Source organism: Pongo abelii, chromosome 1 (assembly GCF_028885655.2).
Source record: "Pongo abelii isolate AG06213 chromosome 1, NHGRI_mPonAbe1-v2.0_pri, whole genome shotgun sequence".
Classification (NCBI taxonomy): Eukaryota; Metazoa; Chordata; class Mammalia; order Primates; family Hominidae; genus Pongo; species Pongo abelii.
This window is the reverse complement of record NC_071985.2, coordinates 48,142,096-48,160,012: the sequence shown is the minus strand read 5'-3', so window position 1 is coordinate 48,160,012 and position 17,917 is coordinate 48,142,096. Positions and strand designations below refer to the sequence as shown.

At 51.4% G+C, this 17,917-nt stretch overlaps 1 protein-coding gene across 1 annotated transcript; it reads right to left on the bottom strand.

Moving 5' to 3' along the window:
- Positions 1-9,268: 9,268 nt before the first annotated feature.
- On the bottom strand, positions 9,269-16,910 carry TNNI1 (troponin I1, slow skeletal type). The gene is made up of 7 exons (XM_063723731.1): positions 16,902-16,910; positions 15,607-15,741; positions 14,906-15,037; positions 13,429-13,518; positions 11,756-11,932; positions 10,722-10,831; positions 9,269-9,656 (listed from the first exon to the last, which is right to left on the bottom strand). The coding sequence occupies exons 1-6, from the start codon at positions 16,908-16,910 to the stop codon at positions 10,724-10,726; spliced, it is 651 nt and encodes a 216-aa protein (XP_063579801.1). The 3' UTR covers positions 9,269-9,656; positions 10,722-10,723.
- Between the last annotated feature and the right edge of the window lie 1,007 nt (positions 16,911-17,917).

Sequence of the window (17,917 nt, the reverse complement as noted above, 5' to 3'; positions counted from 1 at the left end):
GTCGGCTGCCCGGGGCGAGGGCGGGAGACTTCCTGCTCAGAACCAGTCCGACCAGCTTGGCGCTGGGCCGCCTCCCCGCGCTGTGTCGCGGCCCGGGGTGCCGGGGAGCTGGGCTGCGGGGCGGGGACCCCTGCCGGGAACCCGACTTAGCCCGGAGAAGCTCCAGAGCAGGAAGCCGAGCGGAAAAGTTAGCGCAGGTACTGTAATCTCGGGTCTAGAGCGCCCGCGCCTTCTGGGCCCCTTCCCGGGGAGCGCCCTCCCCACTCCCAGGCTTCAGAACCCACCCTGGCCCACCGCCCCAGTAGGCCTCGCTGAGATGCACACGAAACACACCCCTGGTAGAGCCAGCCCCACCCAAAGGGAGAATCTTAGACTCAATTCAGCAAACGTCTGTGAAAGCACAAATATGTCAAAGGCACTGTCCTTGCTCCCTGATACTGGACTTTGGGCTAGAGGGGCAGGGTTTATAATAAGGGCAGACGAAGCTCAGTTTTTCTTCCCCGAGGAAAGATTAAACACAGATATCTAGGACTCGAATTTTGGAGCACAGTGAGACATCTCAGGCACCCCAGGCACCACCTGGCTCCCTTTAGGTGCCCATCTGGGCTGGTGCGGGGCCAGGTGCTTTCTATCCAGGAACCAGCCTCAGGTGGGCTAAGAGAGGGTCAGGCGTTGAGCATGGGGAATCTTATCTTCCCTGATGGATCTGAACTGCAGGGTCAGCGCACAGTTGCAGTTCCTGCCCTGAGAGGAAGGAGGCACAGCCCCAGCGCCAGGATGAGAATATCAAAAGGGAGCCTGAGCCGGAGCCAGAACTGCCCTCATGCTCCTGGGCCTCGCTGCCCAGCCTCAGCCTCTCTTTGTTGCTCATCTCAGGCCTTCCAGCTCTGAGATCTCACGGCAAAGGGCAAGCTAGCTGCTGGGCAGAAGCCTGGAAACACAGACACAGCCAGCCTGTTGAGATTTCCCCCTCCCAAAGTACCCCCTCCTCCAGGGAGCCTTCCTTCTTGGCAAGGGCGGGACGAGGGCCAGGACATGAGAACTGGACTGGTAACTTGCACACTTGAGCTCTGATTCTGACATTTGTGAACTGTGTGACTTGGGACAAACTCCCTCCGTTTCCTCATCCGTGGAGTGGATGTTATGATACCTTGCTCTGCTTCCTTCCAGGTTGTGGAAATCATATGAGTTCCCTGCTAGTGACATCGGGGTGCACAGATGAATGTCGACAAGCCCCAGGGAGTTCTGAACAGAGGCCAAGGCAGGCCCTGGAGCTGTTTGCTGTTTACAGGAAAAAAGAAAGAGGGGACCCCAATAGTCTAGGTCCCTGGATCCTCTGACTGGGGGCCTGACACTGTCAGGGAAGCTGCTGTCTCCCTGGGGACCTATTGAACGTTCTTCCCATGGCTGGTCAGTGCTGACACCTCAACACAGGAAGAAAAATACTCCTATGAAGTCATTTGAAGCCTGGTCATGCCAGGGACACTTCATGAAGCCAGGGAACAGTCCTGTCTCTAAAAGCCCAAAATCTAATAGCCTCTCTACAGCTATAAAAGCCCAAAGACATGGAAAGTTTGTATGCAGACAACCCTAAAAAGTAAGGAAAAGTGAATGACATATATGTTAGTGCCCAGAAAGTCCCTTGAGATCAGACATTGTACATTTATGGGATACTTTCTAAGTACCAGCTACTGTACTTGGTGCTGGATCAGTGCATCCATTTCCTAGGGCTCCCGTGACAAAGTGCCACAAACTGGATGGCTTTAAACAACAGAAATTTACTCTCTCACAGTTCTGAAGGTTAGAAGTCTGCCATCAAGATGTGAGCAGAGCCAGGCTCTCTCCAAAGGCTCCAGAGGAGAATCCTTCCTTGCTTCTTCCTAGAGCTCCTTGGCATACAGCTGCATTACTCCATGCTTTGCCTCTCTTGTCACACAGCATTCTGCCTGTGTCTCTTGTTTGTGTTCAAGTATCCCTCTACCCTAATTTAGTATGACCTCATTTTAGCTTGATTATGCCTGCAAAGACCCTATTTCCAAATAAGGTCACATTCACAGGTACCAGAAGTTATGAATTGAACGCATCTTTTTTGGGATGTGTTCTACCCATCATAATTCATTCTACCCACTATAATCAACAAGCGGCTTTGACATTCAGTGACACAAAGATAAGGACTGGGTTCCTGACCTCAGGACATTCTCAGTCTGTCAGTGAAGACACACACATGCTGGTGAACACACACACGTACACAAGCACACATATACCCCAAGCCTCATTCAAGTCAGACTGTGATTAAAAATGGAAATTTTGTCATCAGGAGGGATTGGGGAAGTCTTCACACAAGAAAGAACATCTAAGTTGGGCCTTGAAGGGTAAGTGGAATTCAATTGTCAGAAAGGGCGTATGGGCATCCAGCTGTAGGACACAGCATAAACAAAGACATTGGGACATAAACATGAAAGGTGTGTGTGGAACAGAGAGAAAACTAGGCTGTGTGAAGCACTGAGCCCCTTCCAAGGCTGAAAGGAAAGGTTGGAGACAGGTAGTAAGGACTTTGTGCGTTGTGCTAAAGAGTCAGTTAGTCTTGGCCGGGTATGGTGACTCACGCCTGTAATCCCAGCATTTTGGGAGGCTGAGAGGCGGGCAGATCACTTGAGGTCAGGAGTTCAAGATCAGCCTGGGCAACATGGCAAAACCCCATCTCTGCTAAAAATACAAAAAATGAGCTGGGCATGGTGGCACATACCTGTAATCCCAGCTACTTGGGAGGCTGAGGCAAAAGAATCACTTGAACCTAGGAGGCAGAGATTGCAGTGTGCCAAGATCATACCACTGAACTGCACTGCACTCCAGCCTTGGCAACAGAGCAAGACTCTGTCTCAAAAAAAAAAAAAAAAGCCTTTATCCTGTAGAATAAAGTTGAATATAGAAAATGAGAAGGATTTGGATGCAGTGTGGCAAGAGGTCACACTGGAAGGGAGACTGCTTAGGGCGCTATTTTTTATAGTCAACAAAAGAAATGAAGGCCCTGAGCAAGGGCACCAGGAGGATGGGGAGGAGAAGGTGTTGGCAGGAGTTTTGGAAGGCTAAATGGCCAGGACTGAGTTGATTGACTATGGCTTGTGAGGGAGGAGAAATCTAGGTGACTCCCATCTCCCTGCTGGAGGAACTGGGTGAATGAGGTGCCATTGATGAGACAGGGATGTGAGAGCAGGAGATCTGGGGAGGGGTGACTTTAGACCACCGAGGGTTTCTCAGTCTCAGCATTATGGCCATTTCAGCCTGATAATTCCTTGTCGGGGGCTGTCTGTGCATTGTGAGATGGTCACCAGCATCCTTGGCCTCTACTCATTCGAATTTAAGGTCCCTGAAGACAGCTGGATGGAGCTGCCCAATAGATGGTTGGGTGTTGGAGCGGGGAAGCTCAGGAGACAGCTTCACATTGTGTTTTCCGTAGCACGCAAGGGCCCTTGCTGAGTAGGAAGGAGGGAATGACTCCTTGTGAGTGGAGAGGTTGGAGTTCAAGTTATCTGTGCCCATGCCCTGGCTCCCCAAGCATCTTGTGGGTGCCTTGAGAAGAAAAAGAATGTCTTATTTGCCTCAGTATCCCCTCAACACTATGCCTGGCAGAGTTGGTGCTTAATAAAGGTTTAGAGAATTGCACTAACTTGATTTGGAAAGAACAGGAAAACCCAAATAGCCTGAGAGCCTCTGCCAAGGGTAACATTAGGAGGCTGGGTCAGGAAGAAGCTGATATCAGGTGAGGTTAAGTATCCAGGATCTCTGGTCTCCAGGATCTGCCGAAACCAGGATGTGGAGCATCAGCAACTGTCGTAGTTGTTGATGGGAGTGTAAGTGGTACAACTAGCAAAGGTGGGGATGTCATTCTTGTTGACCCAACAGTTGCACTCTTGGGTAGAGAAGCTCTTGAACATGAGCGTCAGAAGTGAGACTCATGAATATTCAAATCAGCACAATTGGTAGTGGCAGAAATCTAAATGTCTATAGCAGGAAAGGGAATGAATGGTGTTTTCATCATTTCATCATGTCATGGCGGTGAAAATGAATGAACTACAATTATCAATAGGGATGAATTTACAACCTTAACATTGAAGGGGAAAAAGCAAAATGCATGCACTTAAGTAAGGTTTACAAAAAGATCCAAAACTCAATGATGTATTAGGAATTCATAAATATGTAGTAACATTATGAAGAGAACCAAGAGAATAACAAACACAAATTGAGGATTGTATTTACCTTTGTGGAGAGGAAGGGGTTGTGATTGGGGAGGGACGCATAAGGGCTTCAAAAGTATCTGCGATAATCTAGTTCTTAAAATGAGTGGTTGGCAGATGGGTGTTCACTTTACGATTCTTTATACGTACATTAAAAACGTATGCGTGTGCTGGTTACTTCCTCCAGGGACATTCCACCAGGCAGGGCTTAGCACAACTGGGAATTCCCTGGTCAAAGTCAGGGAATTTCAAGATTTTTCAGCCAGTGGTTGGGCAAGGGGTCATCTCTCTCGTCCCCTCCCTCGAGGTTCTGAGGAGCCTCAGAACAGACGTTCAATCTCTAGAATCCCCCAGAAAAAAGACTCATAGGGCAGCTTCCCCTTTCTCGGACAGGACAGAGTGGAGATCCAGGGGGATCCCCAGCCCCAACCAGCTGGCTCGAGGTCACATCCTGATATTTCAGTTCTGTTCCCATTCACGTGTCTCAGCTGAGCAACTGCCATGCTTGTGGCACTCTTAGGGGAAGGGAAGAAATGAATTAAGTGATAAGACCCACGCCCTAAAGAATCCAGGGCAGTAAGCTCCCTGGCTTTCGGTTTTTACAAACTAATAATATTGTTTAATATAAATACTGACATTGTGCTGCCACCATTTTATTTTGTGAAGTAAGAGCATTAGAAAACAATTGCCACCTACTGTCCTCCTATTCCATAAGTAAGGGCTAATTTAATACTCCAGTAATAAAACAAAGGCATGCACGCTTTCAGATCAGAGGAGGGTCGTTTCCACTGAATACATTTAGCTTTATGAAAATCTCACTACATTTGTGGCCTTGGTTTCCTCCTTATGGGGTGGAGCAGTTGAAATTTGGGTCACAAAGAGCCAGTCAGGAGAAGAGCATCTGGGAGGCACTAGTACAGGAGACAGACAGGTGTCTGTGACACTCAGGGCGGCAGACAGGTCATCACCCTGCATTCTGCATGCCCACGCACACACACCACGCTCACCCCTTCTGATGAACAGGCACAAGCTTTCACACACACACTCCTCCCCCAGGGGCTCCCAGGTTGTAACGCCTCCCCTGACTGCCAGGCAAAGCCATACCTCTCTCCTGAACCCAGGGCAAAGGGCCAGGCTCACCCAGCCTGCATCAACCAGTGAGAGAGGCCAATGGTTGGCACTGGAGCCAGTTGGGGTGCTGAGTTGAGGCCAGAGATGGGCAGCCTGTTCAGATCCCTGGGCCTTTGCCTCTGGCCAGGAGACCAAAGCCCTGTCCACATCCAATTTTCTCAGACTGGAAGTCTGGGGACCTACTTCCTAGCTCCAGTTAGGTTTGTGACCTTGAGCAAGTCACCCTCCCTCTCTGGTCCTTCAGACATTGGACCACAGTGCTCTGGGCCAGTGCTATGGGGTTTTCGAGGCTCACCCTGCTCAGCCTTGGTCTCAGGGGACCCACAAGCCAGCCTAGAAGTGTGTCTTGGAAGGAAGAGAAAGCCCTTGCCCCTCACCTTTGATGAAGGACCCGCAGGCAGACAAGCTTTGGGGATGTCTGAGGGAAGAGACCTGATGGCGGTCAGGAGAAGAAACTGCCATTAGCACTGGTCCCAGCGAACTGTCCTGGGCTTCCGCAGCTTGGTCACCCACCTGGAACGAAGCTACCCCCCCGCCCCCGGCTGCCCAGCCCAGAGCCTTGTGGGGAGCATGACTCACTTCATGGGGGGCCATTGTGGCTAATGTTTAACTCTGCCTCTCCTTCAGCAAGGCACTTTAGCCCCAGCAGCCCTTAGTGCTGGGCCCCGCCCTGATCATGCCTGCTGCTGAGTGGGCTCAGACACACAGCTGAGCTTGGCTTCCTTGCCCCGTGGGGACCGGGCACCTCGTGGGGAAAGGTGGGGGCAACAGCTGGTCTCCCAAGGGCTCTGGGACAGGCAAGGGTGTAGCAGGTGGCATCCTGCCCTGGTCATTCCTACCAAGCAGAGAGGAGCACCAGACCCATCTCCACCAGCTGCAGAGAGAGGGGGTGCCCACCCAGCCATTGTGTGCTGATTAGTAGTAGATATCCCCCAAGTAGCACCCCATCTCTCTACCCTCAGCCAGGGCCCCATGTTGGAGGAAGGCCTCACCTTAGCCCATCTGTATGTCACTTGCATCTCCTTTTAATGTTTCCCCTTCGGTGGGGATGTGGGGACTCCCCGGGTGCATATGCAGGACCCTCGACCCCCAGCTGTGTCCTTCAAGAAAGTGGCTGGTTGGGCTCTGTTAAGGCCAGTCTGATCTCAGAAAAGGGCAACCCCAAGGCAGAGTGACCTAGGATCCAGTCTCCAGTCTGCAGCTAGCAAACCCTGTAACTTAGAGTGAGCTACTTGAACTCTCCAGGCCTCCATTTCCTCGTCTGTAAATTTGAGCTAACAAATGTACCATTTTTGTGAGAATGCAATGATATAACTCAGATAAAGCATTTCACATCACATATTACTATTATTGAAATGCTGTTATTAAAATAGTCGATAAGAGTATGGATTCTAACAGACTTCTTGGGTTGAATCCTGGGCCCACCTCTTATTAGCTGTGTGATCATGAAAAGTCCCTAACCTCTCTGTGCCTCAGTTTTCCCCACTGTACCATGAGAATAGTAGCCGCACCTTTCTCCTAGGGTTGTTGTGAAGGTTAAATGAATTAAGGTGCACACACTGGTGCCTGACACATAAGTGTGCTACATGTGTGAGCTGTTACTCATGGCAGGCCCCAGCTCCCAGCTCTAGTGGCGTTGTGTCCAGGCTGGGTGGTGTCGACCCTCCATGGTAAGAGAAGACTGGAGTAGAATCAGGGCTCTCCAGAGGCCAGGCCTCTCACCCCCAGGCCCCATTCTTGGCTACAACAGCCCCTTCCATAGATCCCTCTCCCACCCCCAAGCTCTCCTTCCCCTTGTCCACAGGGCCTCTCAATCCTTGCACTCCAGATGTGTCTATGCCTATATTTGCCCTTGCTCCATCCTCACAGGAGATGATTAGGTCTGTTGCTGCCTGGAAGCAGAAGGAGGAACCCGATGACCTCCAGGAACCCTCCGGTTGGTTCTTCTGCCCCTCCTAGAGGGCCACAGGCTTAGGTGTGTTGAGTGGGCCCCACCTCCTCCTCCCATGGGTCTTCTGCACCCACGTGTTTGCTTTGAGTCAGGCCCAGAGCAGGTCTCCTGCCTTTACGTGACTGAGTGGATACCCCAATCTGCCAGGGCCCCAGGTTAATAGTTGACTGCAAAACTGTGATTTGACTCTGGAACTTGGGGCCAGGCTCTAGGGAAGGGCTGGAAAGAGGTGAAACAAGGAGACCGCTTTGGACCCAGGCCAACCGGAGGAGCCCTGTGAGGCGGGGAAGAGTGGGTTTCTGTGGCTGCCTGGGCATGAAGGCATGAAGCCTAACCCCATCCTCTGTGGCCTGGACCAGCCCTGTCAGGTTCTCCAACTTCGTGCATTGAGGCTGGGTGTGTCCGTGCCTACGGGTTTCTGTGTGTGATTGGGGTTGTGCTTTTTGCACATGTCTGCCTCTCTGCCCACTGACCTATTTATAGCAAGAACCCTGGGCAGAGTGCTGCTTCCCCTAAGGTAGCCCAAGTTGCTGGTTCCCAGTGCCATGCTTTCTGAAAGGGGCTGGCAGGCCAGCAGCCCAGAGAACCAGACCATGCCCTGGGGAGTAGCTGGCACTGCACTTTATACCAATTTCTGGCATTTATGGCAGATAGTACATGGGATTCGGGGGCAGAATGGGGACTCAGTAGGGTGGGTAAAAGGGTTGCTGCTCTGATAACTCAGCCCTTCCTAGGGCCAGTGCTAGGGTGGATGAAAAGCCAAGGGACCCCAGGTCTGGGACCAGCCACTTCCCTTGCAGGCTTAGCTCAGAAGTCACCATCCCACTGCCCTGAAAAGTCAGAACTTGACCGGATGAAGTTGCTCACGTCTGTAATCCCAGCACTTTGGGAGGCCGAGGTGGGTGGATTATGAGGTCAGGAGTTCGAGACCAGCCTGACCAACATGGTGAAACCCTGTCTTTACTAAAAATACAAAAATTAGCGGGGTGTGGTGGCGCACACCTATAATCCCAGCTACTCAGGAGGTTGAGGCAGGAGCATCGCTTGAACCTGGGAGGCAGAGGTTGCAGTGAGTCGAGATCGCGTCACTGCACTCCACCCTGGGTGACACAGCGAGACTCCATCTCAAAAAAAAAAAAAAAAAGAAAGGAAAAAAGAAAAGTCAGAACTTTGGTCTCTGCTTCACAGGAGCCACTCTCATGAGTAAGCTGGGGGAAGAGGAGCTGCCCCAGACGCCCATTCCACCCCAGAAGGCCCTATGCTCTCACCAGGCTTTGGACCCAGAAGTTAGTGGGATAGAGAAAGGACCTGATCCAGAGGACAGATAAGTGGCCACCCCATCTCCGGGGAAGAATCAGTCCTGGGGGATAGGACCAGTGCAGGAGTGTGAAGGGGAAACAATTGGGAGGAGGGTGGGTGAAGGTGGGGAGAGCAGAGGCCGGAGGGACAGGAGAGCCCAGGAGAGAAGGAAGGAGTCACCTGGTGGCCAGGCCTGGAACTGCAAGTATCTCTTCTGTGAGGCCTCCTGCCCTGTGCAGCAGGACTAGGTGAGGGATTGAAAGTGCCCTGACCTCTCAACCCAGCAGACATCAGGGAGAGTTAATCCAGGTTTGCAGAGGAAGGAGAGTATGAAACCCGGCAGGAGAAGCGGCTCTTAATGGACAGGCCTTTTCTGATGGCCAGAGTCAGGGGCAGGACGGGGTCATTTCTCAGAGGTCAGGGCTCTGGTGAGCTGAGCATCCTGGGTGGTGAGTGTGTGCTGTGTGACGTCACAGGGACTGGGCAGAAGGGGCCCCAGGGGACCCTGGCAAGCAGCCACCAATTCCTTAGCCCTCCCTTCAGATCCCGAGCTCCGGACTGCAGACAGGGTGACTGGAGCCCAGCACAGCCCTCTCTTCACAAGCCCCAAGTCTTCCCTTTCTTCTCAGTGCTCACAGCCAGAGCTGCAGAAATGACCAGGAAACTGGGTTTTTAATGAAGAAGCTGTGATGCCTGTGGACACTGTACACACATAGAAGGGGTGTGGCACAGGGCTGGAGGAAAGGTGTTCTCACTCCCTCCTCCTCCTCCACTTGTTACACCACAGGGTGGCTGAGAAGCCCCAGGTGCCTCATGGGTGGGTGGAAGCCCACCCTGCCAGGGTGAGGTCTTCAGACACGCATTTTTCCTGACTCTTGGATATCTGTTTAATCCCAGTTCCAGAGAAGGGCATACAGGCTGGAGGGAAGAAGTGGGGGAAAGGGGGGAAGGGATGCTCCAGACACAGGCAGAGAGATGAGTGAGCTGGGTTGGAGAAGAAGCACGAAGCAGGAGCTCAGAGCGCAGCACAGCAAGCTGGCCTGTAGGGACAAAGAGGTGAAGCCATCAGTTCCCGGGGACCTGTGTGCAGCACATGAACCCCTGACTTACCTACAGCACATGCAGTCCCCAGGGCTTCTCAGCCCTAGCGCACCCCTGACTGGATCTTCATTCATAAGGGCTCCTATAAAACCTCAGCTTCTCCGCCCTCGGGCACAGTTCCTCCCCTTTTGGGACCCCTCACACTGCTCCTCCACACTGCAGCCCTCAGCTCTTACCTAGCCTTGCCGTGCTACTCTGTGGCTGGTTAATTCCCACCTCCATGCTTCTGTTGCACCATCAGCCCTTCAACGTGCCCTTCGCTTTATCAGCTAACACTCGCCCATCACGTCCTCAGAGAGCTCCTCCTCTCCAGAAAGCCTGCTCTGACCAGTGCTGTCTGGTGGATGCCTGCCCTATTGCATTCTCTCAGCACTTCCGTAGAGGGTTTTACATGGCCTGATTTCCTTGCTTTGCCCAGTTTCTCCAGCTGTTTCCTCAGTTGGTGGGAAGTCTTAGCTTCTGTGAGTGGTAGTTCCTTGGGAACAGGTACTGTGAGTGCTGGGTACTTCGCAGGGAGCACAAATAAAGGACATCGCCAGGAGGTATTTAAAAGTGCATAGATTCTCAGAAAGTCAGAGATGAAGGGATCCCAGGAACCCTCTAACCTAGTGGTTCTCAAACTCTCATGTGCATCAGAATCACCTAGAAGTCTGGCCTCACCCCAGAGTTTCCAATTTAGTGGATCTGGGGTGGGGGCTGATCATTTGCATCTCAGGTGATGTAGATGCTGCTGGTCCCAGGACCACACTTGGAGAACCACTGATTTGATAGAGCCCCCAATTTCATAGATAATGGGAACAAAAAGGGCCGCCAAACAGAAATGACATGCCCAAGTATCACGGTGCTGGAGCCAGGACTGAGCCCAGGAGAGCGGACTCAAATCAGTCTCATCGGTGCCTTTGTCCCTGCACCACACTAAGTACAACCCGCCTGCCCGTTGTGGACTCCCTCATTATCCTCTAGACTCTGATGGACCCCAGAGAAGGGAGATGGTCTCTAGGTACCTCTATTGTGAGGTCGGAGACTTGGCGGCATCAAACATCTTCTTCCGGCCTTCCATGCCAGACATGGCCTCCACGTTCTTCCTCCAGTCACCCACCTCCACAGGCCGCTCCTGTGGACAAGTGGCACACACATCAGGGACTTACCAGGCTGGACGGCCCCCCAGCTCAAGAGAAGCTGGGTGATAGAAAACCAGTCTCCTCGGATGATAAGAAATCCTGACGCCCCTCTCCAGCTGGTAAGGTCCTAGGACTCAGCCAGGCAGGTGGACCACGGGCCAAGCTGAGGCCCCACAGGAAAAAGGAAGCTGTGTGGCTTGGGAGCACTGGGTGAGAGTGGCAGCTATGGGGCTAGTTCCCACCTCAGTGCACCTCAGCAAAACCTCCTCCAAGGCTCCATGCCACCCTCCTGGTCTGGCACTCAGCAGGCTCAAGGCCACCTCTTCCAAGAAGCCTTCCCCTGAGAATGCGGCTGCTTTTCCATTTCCTCAGTATACTGTCTGGCTTATCTCTTCTCCTCTGAAGCTTCTTGGGCCAGAAACTATGTTCCTTCATCCCTGTTCCTTATAGAGCCTATCAATTTGGGGCACATATACTGTGAATTCAACCAACTTTGAATAATTTGTTGCTTGGTGGTTGAACTCAGTTCTCTAATGTCTGTGCTCGTGTGTGGCTACAACAAAGATGAGCTGCTGTCTCCTTTCCCTGTGGTGACCAGGCAGTCATCTCCACCATTACCCTAAATCTCCACATTATCTTCACACTGGGAACAAGATTTTTACTTCATTTCTCAGTCTGGGGTCTACCTTTCTTTATGTCCTAGTTTCTTTGTCAGACTGGGAACAGCCTGAAGGAAGGGAGCAAATCTTCTTTCTTTCTTCCCACACTGGTCTCCCAAAGCATTCTAGAACATTCTGTCTGTCAAGCTGACTGGTCTCCAACAGGAGCTCCTGGGCCCGCCTGAGGCCATGTGAGGGGTTGACAAGGGGAAAGCTGGTAGGGCAGAGGGTGGAAGGTTCTGAGGAAAGGAACCTCACCTTCTCTGTGTCTTCCTTCTTCACAGACTTGAGGTTGGCCCGCAGATCCATGGACACCTTGTGCTTGGAGCCCAGCAGAGCCCGGAGCATGGCGTCAGCCGAGACACGGACCCGACGCAGGGGCGGGCGCTTGAACTTCCCACGGAGGTCCATCACCTTCAGCTTCAGGTCCTTAATCTGCAGGTGAGAAGCGCCCGGGGCTCACTGGAGAGGGAGCTAGCCACAGGGCACCCTTCCTGAGGACCTCAGACTGCTAGGGTTCCAGCCAGAGATACACCTTAAATTGTCCACCCTTGAAGCCAGACCTATCAGCAGTCACCAACCTTTTTGTCACCAGGGACTGGTTTTGTGGAAGACACTTTTTCCACGGAGAGGTGGGGGGTTGGTTTCAGGATGAAACTGTTCCACCTCAGATCATCAGGCATGAGTTTGATTCTCATAAGGAGCGTGCAACCTAGATCCCTCTCATGCACAGTTCACAATAGGGTTCATACTCCTGTGAGAATGTAATGCCACCGCTGATCTGACAGGAGGCGGAGCTCAGGCGGGAATGCTCACTGCCCACTGCTTACCTCCTACTGTGTGGCCCAGTTTCTAATAGGCCACGGACAGGTACTTGTCCACAGCCCAAGACTTGGAGATCCCTGCTCTAGGACAGTCAGACCCACCCATCCCTTTGCAAATAACCACTGCACATTTGCTGATAAACGGATGGTTAAGTGGACAGATAAAGCCTATTAGCCGTTGCTAACACTGTAGCCTTGAATAAAAGGGGCAGCTCCACCAGACTGAGACTTGTCTGGTTTGGAAGCCCTATTTGGAGTGCAGGGCTGCTTCCTCTTGTTCCTGCAGCCTCATCTCTACTTCTAACTTATTCCTCCCCAGTGAGCCTTCAAAGCAGCTCACAGCCTTGATCCAGCAGAGTGATAAACTTACAGGTCCTAGACCCCTGGAGGAATTCCCGGGGTGTGATCTCTAGGGGGAATTCTTAGGAGCTTGATGACCCCGCATATCATTCCTGGTGGGCAGAAGTGGGAAGGAGGGAAGTGCTTGTATTCCCTCCCTGCCCCTTCCTCACTGCTTGGACAAATGCCCCAAAGGAGCCCTGTCCTTCCCCGCTCTGCCCCTCCCCACTGGAGCAGGGTCTGGATGGAGCTAATCCTCCCACACCCCATGCTAAGGGAGCACAGAGCACTGGAGTGGAAGCCAGAGACCAGCACTGGTCCCAGGACCACCACTGTGCAACCTAGGACAAGTCCTTGGCCTCTCTGATCCTGAGTGTTCTCCTCTGCAAGGTGCAGATAATAGCCCCTACTCCATCCACAGGCCTACAGGGAGGATCAAAGGCTATAACGCACATGAAAGCACTTCACAAAGGTAAGATGTTATTAACAGGCATATGATTATTTGTGTGGGTGGATAAAGAAAGCAGCTTCTGTTAGGCTGATGAGCCCACATGGCAGGTAGGGAGGAAGTTTGTACTTTTCACGTGTGATTATCCACTCTACCCATCTCCAGCCCTATGGGGCTAGGGCGGAGAAACCAAAGCTTCCTGCTTAAGTGGCCCCTTCCCAGGCCCTGTGGAAGGAGGGGACCTCCCATGGCAGCTGCATCCGTGCCCATGCCCCTGCCCAACCCATTATGGCCATGCCCCTTCCCTTCCTTAGACTCACCTCCCTGGTGTTGTGGAGGCATTTGGCCTCAATGTCGTATCGCTCCTCATCCACCACCTCCACCTTGGCGTGCAGCTCCCGGCACAGGTCCTGGTGGCCGAAGATGGATCATGCAGGTGTGAAGAAGAGGGGAAGAGACATCAGTTTCCAACCCTTGACCCTCTCCCCAGCCCCTTTGCAAGACCTGGGATCCAGAGAGGAGCTGACAGTCTCCTCCACTCTGAGGCTCATGACGGGCAATAGCTCAAAGGGTATGCCCTCTGTTCTCCTGTCTGAAAGTCATGGTTTCTTAAAAAATAGTATTCCTTCGCTTGAACCCAGGAGGTGGAGGTTGCAGTGAGCTGAGATCACACCACTGCACTCCAGCCTGGTGACAGAGCGAGACTCCGTCTCAAAAAGAAAAAAAGAAAAAAACTAGTATTCTTGGCTGGACACAGTGGCTCATGCCTGTAATCCCAACACTTTGGGAGGCCAAGGTGGGTGGACTACCTGAAGTCAGGAGTTCAAGACCAGCCTGACCAATATGGTGAAACCCTGTCTCTACTAAAAATACAAAAATTAGCCAGGCATGGTGGTGTGCACCTATAGTCCTAGCTACTTAGGAGATTGAGACAGGAGAATCACTTGAACCTAAGACGCAGAGGTTGCAGTGAGCCAAGATCATGCCACTGCACTCCAGCCTGGGCAACAGAGTGAGACTCTGTCTCAAAAAAAAAAAAGTATTCTTTCATCATGGCTCATTGCAGCCTCAACCTCCTGGGCTCAAGTGACCCTCCCATCTCATATTTTTAAATTTTGTATAGAGACAAGGTCTCACACTATGTTGCCCAGGCTGGTCTCAAACTCCTGGGTTCAAGTGATGCTCCTGCCTCAGCCTCTCAAAATGCTGGGATTACAGGCATGAGCCGCTGTGCCCAGCAAAATAAAATAGTTTTCTTATGATAAAAGTAATGCTTTAATTTTAGACATTTTGAAAACTATGTATTAAACAAAAATAATAAAAATTAAAATACCTAGTAATGCCACCACCCAGGGATACTTAGTAACATTTTGATATATTTCCTTCCAGTCTCTTTTCTCTATAATCACTGGTATTTAAACAATTCACCAGTGATCTGAAAACATTAAAGACCAAACTCTAGAAAAGGATAAAGTCCTTGGAGAAGTGGGGCTTCTCCCAACCCCGGCTGCTTCCCCACTCCATGTCACCACACTGGCTGATTGTGAAGCTGGGCCACCCAGCCCAGGCAAGTCACGCCTCCCCTCTGAGGCTCAGTTCAGTGCCCGTAAAATGGAATCTAATGTTCCCACCTCACAGGTGGTTGTGAAGATTAAATGAGACCATGTAAGAGAGGAGTGCCCTGTAAATTATGGAGCCTTGAGCTGGTGTTAGTTCAGGCTCCTGCCGCCTGGTCCTTGGAGCCACCCACACAGCGCCTCCAGCCCCGCCCTGCCCCGCCCCGCCTGCCAGGCTCACCTGCAGGGCGCTGAGGGACAGGCCACGGGTCTGCAGCGTGGGGATGCGCTCTGCCAGGTAGCGCACCTTCTCAGCCTCGCGCTCCTCATGTTCCTGCTCCCAGCATTCCTTGGCCTTGGCCAGCATCAGGCTCTGGACAGGACACACCTGCTGAGCTGGGGGGCCTCACATCTCCCACCCGGCATCAGGGAATGAGAGGAGGGCAGCCACAGGCCTGGGCCAACTCTGAGACCACTGTCCAGTGTAGAAGTGTATGCAGCAGCCATGGACAGGCCATGCATGAGGGTACACCAAGTGGCTGCACACAATGTTCCTCAAGCCCTGGAACTTGTTTTCCCTGGACAGTCTTCCTCTTACCCACTTACTGTCTGTTTTGACCCACAAAGCTCCAAAGAGAGAAACACATATGAAAATAAAGGAAGTTCCTCTGCCTGCACGAGTAGCTTCCCACTCTGAAGCTGGTCACCACCTACTCTAGGGACCACAGGCGGGTGCCAGAATCCATACTCGAGGATCCCACCTACTGACCACCTGAGCCTGGCACTGGCTGCAGCAATGCTGGACTCTTTCTGCTCCTCATCATCCTCACTCTGGCCTCTTTCCTTTCTCCTTTCCATAACCCTCCACATCTCTTCAGAGTCTGCTCTGCTGTCCCTCTGCCTCCCACTGGGCATCCCCCTGCAGCCAGCCCCCAGCCTCACCTTCAGCAAGAGTTTGCGGGAGGCAGTGATCTTGGGTTTTCTCTGTGGGCAAGAAGAGAGAGAGACAGGTGGTGAGGCAGAGGCTGCAGAACAGGAATTCTGGTCTAGGACAAGACAAGTGCCAGCCAGGATTCTCTATCTTTATCCAGAATCCTCTGCTCACCCTATGGTGCCTTAAAAGCTCATCTTTGTGATTTAACCTCTGCAGTTCAGAGAAGGCTGCAGTCAGCTACCTTGACCTAGGGGCTGAAGCCTTAACTTCCCACTCTGATTCTGCTGCTGCTGAAATCTTGTACGATACTATGAGGGCCACATGGCTTCTACAGGCACCTCCTTCCTCATCTGTAAATAAGGATATTAGGACCCCCTCCTTACTTAGTTCACAGAGTTATTGCAGATGAAATGAGATCATGGATGTGCAAATCCTTTGAAAATCGTAAAAGCTATGTATGTTTTCACACTCCAGGTAGTAATAGGGCAATACCTTGATGATCTGTCATGCTGCATAAATAAGCTGTGAATTTCCCAAATAAATGAAACGTATCTATGTAGACCTCAATACTTTTAAAAATGTTAACACCACCCATACAAATCTTTCTAAGATATAAAACCACGGTTTTATCTTCTTATCAAAAATCCTAAACATGTTCTTGCTTACTAGTCCTGGCCCTGTGACAGTGGTCCCTCAGGGTTGGCAAAGGTGAGTAGGGCTGCTTGGCCCCCAACTAATGAGACCGTGATGCCTTTTGAGCACTAGCGTATCTTCTGGGCCATAGGCGGTCACTTCTCATTGCCAGCAGGAAGCATCCTACCTAGACTTAATGTGCTGCGAGCTGGGAGAGCATGGCTCTGAAATGTTATTCCAGGGTGTAAAGCAGAAGTGATTAGGCTTTGAGTGGGAAGTTCTCATGAGAGACAATGGATGAGTTTCAGCAAATGGAATGTGTAACTTCTATTCTGACTGTTCAGAGTGGTTGGTTTGTCTTTTCCTCTCCTAAAGATTTTTGTTACATTTCAGATAAGTGCAATTTCAAAAGAAAGAGCCTATGACTCTAAGCATTACTAGCATGGTTTACACACTGTAATGTACACATGGCAAATGTTTGACTGCGATCTTGTTTCCCCACCAGTTGGTGAGCCAATGGCCACCTCGTTTGACCATCAGTGAGGACTCACTTTAATATGAGCCTCAGCAAAACTTAAAAATTCATATGAATGTTGAAAAGTAACATGTTCAATTCTTACTGAGAATCTCTGTACCAAATGTCCCCTCCATCAATACTGCTAATTCTCACTGTTGCCATCCCTGGGCCTACATCCCTATCCCTGCCATCCCCATCCTTGGACTATACATAGGCTGTGATCTCAGTAGCCTGGTAAGTCTAGAGTGTATAGAATGGCCAATGTCAGGGTTTTCTAACACCTGAGGGATTTAAGGACATCTCTTTGCTCCTCACTCAATGTTCAGCCATTGGGCAAGGGCGGAATAACCCAATGACTATCCCTTACCCTTCCAATATAGCTTTGCACAGGATCAGCTCTGCATGGAATAGGATGGTCCCCCCAGGACTGGACCAGCTCTCAGAATGGGTGAGGAAGAGCTTGTACTCAGCAAGGATGCAGAGTCACACCCAACCCTGCTGCAATACCAGTCCTTCCAGTGACATGGTACACTGGCACAACAACTCCCTGGACACTAGGAAGACCCACATCCAGAATCTTCGCCTGACGTTTCCATCTCCTGGGAATTTGTTCAGCCACTAAGTACCCTACACCCCCTGGACTCCCACCAGGCCTTAACACAAGCTCTCCCCTCTCCTTAGATGCCAACCCCACCTTCCCACTTTTACCAGTCATTAGAGTTAACCAAGACAGAGATACCCCAAATATCACTTACCTCGCTTCAGGAATCCATCACAGGAAGGACAGGGAAAGAGCAGAACACAGAGTGAGTACGAACAATGAGGATTACATGTGCAGCTGCAGAACCTCACAGAACAGCTTAGGGGAGGAGGGGGCCGGTGACAACAATGAGCCAGAAAGTCATCAGGCATCAGGCAAGGGGAGCGGTTTGAGTTCCGGCAGAATAAAATAAAAATCCAACAGCCCTTTGAACTACGGGGCATTCTTATTGAGAGGTACTGGGCATCGTAAGTTGGGGACAAGTGGTGGAAGGGGAGGGAAGCCTTAACATAGGGTTCCAGTAATGTGAAAGCATCCATCCATTGGGAATTTGGGTAAATTCCCAAAGCTTTGTTCACCTACTGCGCCAGTGTTAAGTGGTGGCCTGGTACATGCAATTCATGTGCTA

What these genes read in the sequence shown, in the direction of transcription:
- TNNI1 (XM_063723731.1), bottom strand. An exon ending in CCCGCAAACTCTTGCTGAAG is followed by an intron (nt 15,038 to 15,606) that starts GTGAGGCTGGGG and finishes TGTCCTGTCCAG; the next exon opens with AGCCTGATGCTGGCCAAGGC. An exon ending in GCCTCCACAACACCAGGGAG is followed by an intron (nt 11,933 to 13,428) that starts GTGAGTCTAAGG and finishes TCTCACCTGCAG; the next exon opens with ATTAAGGACCTGAAGCTGAA.